We start from the raw sequence: 7,615 nt of genomic DNA, 5'->3' as shown, positions 1-7,615 counted from the left end.
TTGCACCCCTTCTCCAGACAGGACCGTCTGACAGTCGTTGTTTACAATACAACCGGAGCACATGTCGCTGAGGTGAGGGGCGGGACGTTTTTAGATGCGCACTAGAGGTGGTTTAGCCAATCACAACACACTGGGCTAGCTAACCAATCAGAGCCCATCGCCTATTTCTGAGGGCGGGGCTTCAAAAAAACAGGAAAAGATCAGCCCGTTTCTCAGAGAAGGGACAGAGCGGTGTGGAATAAAGGTAAATTATGTGAAAAATAATGCGTTTTTAAAAAAACGAAGCATTAACACATGTTAGACTGCACCCCATAAACACAATCCAGCCTAGAAAAAAAACAGTGAACCACCCCTTTAAAGTAAAAAATATTGGCAAAAAACTCTCACGAGATGATGATTGCGTTGTCAATGGAGAAACTGTCAGAAGGGAGGCCAGCAATGGTCCAGCTGCGGATTTTCACCGGCTCACCCAGGGAGTTCATCAGTGACATGTTCTTGGAGCAGGGAATTCCTCTTGTCTTACACATGTCAATCCACTCCTCTGTAGCTCGCTGTAGATGTCAGACACAGAAACACACACACGGCTCAAGAAAGACAACATGATCACAGCTGCTTTAGACAGTCTGATCCAGAAACAACCACTGATGGGCCTACAGAGAAAATGTTTAATCCTATTTGAGAACACAGATCCATATATCCAACCTTATCTGTTAGTTTCAACCTAATACTGGTATTGTGGACAGAACTATTATCGTTTCGATATCTTTGTTTTTGGTTTAAATCTAATAAAGACTTACTGCACACAAAGGTAATAAGCTGTGTGTCATGTACCTGCACAAAAGCTTATATAAAAGACCCTCTTCTGGGAGAAAAGATATTGCTTTCACAGAGGGGGAAATATTAAAGTGAAACTACTCCCTGTTCCCTGAGTGCTATTTCAAACTCACCATAGCAATACCTGGTATTGTACAAAGTGTTTTCACTGAGTTCATTCATTTTTTATGGAACCTGCTCTGCTGTTAAGAGTAACCAGCTGACAGAGACAAATGTGTAAAAATAATAGCTATAGAGGATATCAAAAACACTGTAATATTGCTCAACCTGGGACGCATAAACTGTACTGAATATGAATATGAATTTCACTCATGTTACAGTGCTTAGACTCAAATTTAATGGAAAAGCAAACAAGGCTTAAGGTTATGTGTCAAATGCAGTTCTGCCAGACAAACCCTCTCCCATATGTCTTTCAATGTTAAATATAGACTCTCTTCTATACTGTAAAATACTGCCAGGATTTTGGAACATTTAGCTATATCTTTGGACAAAAAATATTACATTTAAATTTTTACTATGAAATTAATCGCTCTAATCGCTTACAGTACACAACCATGTTTTGCTGCATTGTGTGATCTGATCTCACAAATGGGAAATACCCATAAGTCTTTGAATAATGTATTAAATATTAAATACTTCACTACTTGGGGACATGTAGATATTGTAAATATGATATGGTCAATAGTGATTAGTTTGCTCATTGGCTAGCAAATGCAAAACAAAACAAAAACAAAACAAAATTTTGCTTAATATCTGAATTTTTACATATTTGTATTTAAATGAACCAACAGTTCAAAAGACAAAATAAATAAACAAAAAGTCTGAGTTTAAATGTACTAGAATATATGTGTGAATACAAATGTCTCAGCTCAATGACTTTCCACTTTGAAAATAATTTTAATTAGCACCCTTTTTAAAATCTGTGAAGATATGAACAATGTGGGTTGATAAGCACATGGATTGGCAGGAGAAATGGACTGTTTTATGAGTTGGCACACCTGTCTAAAACTGGAAGTAAAGGCACCCAGATAGGCCACTATAGCAGCAGAGATGAGAATGTCTCCGGTGAGGTTGTTGTAGAGTTCACCTAAGTTATAGGCTGTCTCACTCCAGCGGGTCTTCTCTCCTCCTAACCCACCAATGAGCTGCTCTGCACGCTCTAACTTTTTACTGCACAACTCCACCTACAGAAAAAAAAAAAGGAAAATGAAGAGACTAAAGGATGCATACATACATGTGGACATACATTACTGTTCAAGAGTTTGAGTTCATTAAGGTTTTTAAAGTATACTTTTATTCAGCAAGGGCACAGTAAATTCATAGTAAAGACAAACATAATGTTTCAAATAAATGCTGTTCTTTTAAACTTTCTATTCATCAGAGAACACTGAAATACGTTTTTTTCTCAATCGATTTGACACTTTTCTCCAATGCAGTGTACTTGTTCTCAAAACATTTAACACAGCCATCCAAACACAAAATTATCTTAACCAAGCAAAGTGAAGCACTGCAGTTTTTTCTAGTAATGCAATTATTAAAATTAAATATCAACATCAAATCTATAGGTGTGTTCTCTATTGATTATAAAACATTCAGCTGTAGATGCACAAATATGCTAATGAAAATACATATTTATTGCAATTCTTCAACAGGGAGTTTTGTTTTATATATATTGTGTATATTTAAACGAAATAAAAATTGTTATCCAACACCTGCGAGAATTTCATTGCATTTTATCTACACTACATATTTGCTGCGCTTGCATAATAGGAGAAAAAATGTAAGAAGGTTGAATCCATGCTTGAAAAGCCCCTGTCTCAACATCTCGAATATTTATCAGTTTAGGGCCAATCGAAAATATACTATGTTCATTTGATCGAATGACAAATTACAGAGTTATTTGTTTGTTGTGTTTGGACAAATGGTACATAAATGTTTGTGATTTGTGTAAAACAATTTTTCAGATATTTTAAAGTATTGGTTGGTTGTATTAACTATAGTGAAAACATTTGAGAGTTTTGTGCACATTGTTTTGAGAAAATTATTTGCATGATTTGTAATTTGTATAAAATGAATGAAAACGCACAATCTGTTTAGGACAATTACAAAGTATTCAGATCACTGTGTTAACTGTTTTGAGAACAGTGACCTGAGTTTGGAGACTTGTCAAATCAATTGAGAAAAACTGTAAATGTATCAGTTTCCACAAAAATATTGAGAGCAGCACAACTGTTTTCAACATTGATAATAAAAAGAAATGTTTCTTGAGCAGTAAATCAGCATATTAAGAATGATTTCTGAAGGGTCGTGTGACACTGAAAACCGGAGTGAAAATTGATGACTGATGAAAATTCAGGTTTGCCAGCACACAAATAAATTACATTTAAAATATATATTTAAAAAGAAAACAATTATTGAATGCAGCCTTGTTTAGTATAAGTGACTGTTTTCAAATCTTGGAATTTTAAATCCTAGTGTACATAACACACGTTTGAACACATACTCCCTGATGTGTACAATATTAACTAAAGGCCAGTTCTGATTAGGTCACCATTTTATGAGATGAAGCAGCATCAGCACATTTAACATAATTTAAAAACAGCTAAAACAGGTGTTGGCATCAAAGATACAGCAGGTTAAGTGTGGCTGTCATCTGTATTCAGAGATAATCAGCCATTCGCACAGTTTAGAAAACGATGATCAGATATGACTGCATTTATATAAAACATTTGTGACCATAAGTGAATGTTTACTACACAAACATCCTTCTAAATAAAGCATCTAACTGAATGTCTGATTCACTAGTGCAGGCCCTCTTTCATCATCACAGAAAAATGGATCTTTAAACCCCCAGTTTGGCACCAGAGAAACACAGTCTTTGTTTGAAATGACAGAGTGAGCCTGCACAGCTACTGCAGAGAGTGATGAGAGCTCAGCGCTTGGGCACGAAGCTGACAGCACAATCACTGAACAATCCAAACATCTTATTCACTCCCTGTAATGGTACTTCACTAATTCTTTGTGACACTGCTGCATCCGGCAGCATGACACTTCATGCTCTTTGAGATGAATTCCTCCATAATTCCTGTTCTTTCTAACTCATATTCCAAAGTGAGAAAACAATTTAAAAGAGACCGTTGCAGTGGAGCTTCAGGAACAGCATAACAGGTTTGCCTTAGTGCATTCAAGTGCCTTGATTCTGGGCCATGCTTGAGAGAGCATGGCATAAACAATTTCTACCCTCCAATAGGGAAAACAGACAACCTGAATTACAAACATTGAGAAAAGGGGGAAAAAAGAAGAAGGAACATGAAAGGAAGTGAAATAGGGCAGAAAACGGCAGAAGGGCCTTGGTGATGCTTGGTTTACCCAAACACACACTAAACTGACAGGCAGTCTCTACAGACAAATGAGAACACCGTGTGTGTGTGTGGGTATGTGTGTGTGTGTGTGTGTGTGTGTTTGCGTGCATGTGCCCCTGTGTGTTTTCTGTGTGGGTTTAGAAACAAAGGCTTCACTCTTACAACTTCAAAGTTGGAACATAAAATGATCTGAAGTAAACAAAGAAGAAAAGGAAAACATTCCCTCAACTCCTCTTGATGTAAAAAAAAAAAAAAACTAAATTCCAAAATAAACAAACTTCCAGCAAAGAGCGGACATTTTAACAGGGTTGGGCCGCACTGGAGGTTACAAAGAATGTCAACAGAAAAAATAGTTGAACATGGTGTAATACGCAAGCCTTCAGGAAAAGTAGCCAACCGTTTGTTGATTGGCAGCATCTTGCGTAGCCCCTTTTGTGACTACTGTCCTCTGCTTACCTGATTTTCAAGGTCAGCCTTTTTGTTCTTGTTGGCTTCCAGGGTCTCCTGTAGTTTGGCCAATTTGTCCTGGACCTCCTTCAAAGCAGCCTGTTTCTTCTGGAGGCTCTCCATGGCCACCTTCAGCTTCTCTTCTGCAAGTGCCAACTTCTCTTTCTTAGGGGCCACTACCTTTGCTACTCTGCGAAGGAAAAAAGTTTGCACCATGAAATGGCTCTTATTAATAAATACTTTCACATCTTTGGTTCGTTAAGCTTTAACTCACTTATCGTAGGAGTCCATGGCACAAACCCATTTACAGAGCCCCTCTGCAGCAGCAGAGGCCGTGCGGATCTTATCTGGAACAAAGTCTGGGTTGGTGATGTATTTGTTGCGGATGACGCTCATGTAGTTGGCTGGAATATTGTCTTTATTGTACTCATGAAGGCTCTGGAGAAACTTCATGTCTCCTAGCAGTTTTTTTGCTGGGCCCCAGAAGTCCTCCACCTTCTTGCCAGAGCCTGAGGGGTCTGGGATACGGTCTGGTTTTATGCCTTTCAGGATGCAGATGGCTTCCATCACCAGCTTGACACCAGCTGGAGGATTCTTCATGGATTTAACTAAAGTTATATCCTACAGAGTGTGACACAGATTGATTTATTGGATATTGGCGGTATGCATTAGTTAAAAAGTACATAGTAAGAACATTCATCAAGTCACCAAGAGACACTGCTGGTGTTTATTACTTAAAGGGATAGTTCACCCAAAAATGAGAATTCAGGTATTTATTTACTCACACTCATGCCATTGTAAAGCTGTATGCCATTATTTCTTTTGTGAAACACAAATGAAGATATTATAAAAAAAATAAAAAAAACTTAGTTTTTGTACATCCAGTGGAAGTCAATGGTCACCAAAACTTATTGGTTACCAACATTTTTCAAAATTATCTTCTTTTGTGTTCCACGGCAAAAATAAAGTCATACAAGTTTTAGAAGGAGATGAGACTGAGTGAATGATGGCAGAATTTAACTCTCTAACTCATGCTAGAATGTGTTTCTTTGGCCAAAAACAATCTGAGAGCTCTTTGTTTCTATAAACATTTTGTATGCATCATAAATTATAATTAGTCAGTTGTAGTTTCCTCCAACCTGTGTGGTGAGAGTATTCAAAGCAGCCAATGCAGCTTCCAGAATGGGTACAGCAACCGCCAGATCGGCGTCACATTCATCTTTAATGGCCTTGGCAGCCATTGCCTGCTCATTAGCCTCTGCTTCATCCACGCGGACCACTTTCTCTGTCTTGGACACCTCCACAGACTCTCGCTGGATGACCACCATCATCTCTTCCACCTCTTTACTGGCCACACGCAGCTGAGGCTGAAGGGCCTCCAGCTCTACCTGCATTGTGGACACCTGAGTAGCAGCCGATTCCAACTTCTCGAGACCAACCTCATAACGACTCTTTAGTTTCATGACCTCACTGAAACAACAGAGATCAATAACAACATCATCATCACTGGCAAAAAATAATGCTGCTTATCATACAAAGAGTTCACATGCTAAAATGTGACACAACCTAATTATTCAAACCTAATCAGTCAGTGATTCTAATGTAAAGCCTCTAAGAGCAGGATGGCTTACGCTCTTTTTCCCTGGAGTAGATGCTTAAACATAGAAATGAGCTCCAAATACGAGGTTGGTGTGACATAGTTGTAGCGCTGCAGCTCCGAAAGGAAACATGCAGAGAGATTGATGGTGGATGTGTGGAAGCTTTTGCACATGCTGATACAGCCTTCCCGAGCAGTGTCTGTCATTTCAACGTCTTCCAAGAAACGAGACGCCACAGCCTGCAGCGCATCTTCTGGCCAGCTCTTTTGGAACATAATGATTCATTACGCTTTTAATTTTTGACTGTAGCAATGCAAAATTAAAATTAAACATGAAATAATTCTTGAATCCGTCAAAACAATTTGTTTAAAACAAGTGTTTAACATTTATATCACATTTTGAGGAGGTAAAGTCAATACAGAACCAGAGTTATTATTGTCAACTAAAATTAAAACCATAAACAATTACTTGAAATAAAATAAGTGTTAACTGAAATAAAATCTAAAAAACTTATTATATTTAACTTATTTTATTTCACATTTTCTTTTTTAGTTTAGTTTAATGTGAAGTACTAAATAATTAAAACTGTAATAATAAACTGAAAAAAAAAACTAATAAAAAATGACAAAACAACAAAATTACTAAAACTTTAAAGGGGTCATGAACCGCCTTTGTTTTTTATTTTGTACTGTTCTCTGAGGTCCACTTATAATGTTATCAAGATTTTTACATAAAAAAACATCAGTAATAAGCTATTATTTATTTAGAAGTAATAAGCTATTTTCTGTCCTGTTTTGACCCCCCTCATCAGAACACTCTGTTTGAATTGGCGTGGCGGATTGTAGACTCTGAAGTAAATGCTCACTGCTATGATTGGCTAACAGTTGTATGTATGTATGTTTGACAGCGACATTCCTCATAAATGGACGCTGGTGTGATTTAGGTCAAAAACGCATGACTCACACAATACATATCAAACGATCTGTAAGAAGAGACAAAGCAATAAAGACCATGTAATGAAAACACTTACACTTGTGTTGCGACATTACTGTCGGATTCAATATAGCTGGCACAGCATTGTCTTTTAGTTTCAATCTTTTTGAAAATCCCATGTTGAATTGTGCCTTGTTTGTAAACGAATCCGCGGTAAAATGAAGCGAACAAAGGACCAAGTTCTTACTGACGCGGTCTGGAACTTCATTAAAAATTAAGTTAATTCACTCTTTCCTAAATCAGAAGGAAGGCAACGCAAACACGTTTCCCCTTCAGGAACTCGAGCTGCGTCGGAAACGCTGGGGGCGTTCCCAAAGCGTTTCCGACGCAGCGTCTCGTTCCCTCGGGGAACCATGGTTACATTCGTAACCTGGAGACGTT

The 7,615-nt window shown here is 37.8% G+C and overlaps 1 protein-coding gene across 1 annotated transcript in view; it reads right to left on the bottom strand.

Annotated features, from left to right (window-relative positions):
- dnah7 (dynein, axonemal, heavy chain 7) overlaps positions 1-7,615 on the bottom strand; it is a 72,295-nt gene that overhangs the window by 24,390 nt on the left and 40,290 nt on the right. The window contains 6 exon segments of the mRNA XM_016513896.1: positions 388-551; positions 1,833-2,018; positions 4,653-4,833; positions 4,918-5,264; positions 5,783-6,113; positions 6,275-6,504. Coding sequence (XP_016369382.1) covers positions 388-551; positions 1,833-2,018; positions 4,653-4,833; positions 4,918-5,264; positions 5,783-6,113; positions 6,275-6,504 — 1,439 coding nt within the window.

Source organism: Sinocyclocheilus rhinocerous, unplaced genomic scaffold (assembly GCF_001515625.1).
Source record: "Sinocyclocheilus rhinocerous isolate Xijiao unplaced genomic scaffold, SAMN03320098_v1.1 scaffold416, whole genome shotgun sequence".
Taxonomy (NCBI): domain Eukaryota; kingdom Metazoa; phylum Chordata; class Actinopteri; order Cypriniformes; family Cyprinidae; genus Sinocyclocheilus; species Sinocyclocheilus rhinocerous.
This window is presented reverse-complemented; position numbering and strand designations above follow the sequence as displayed.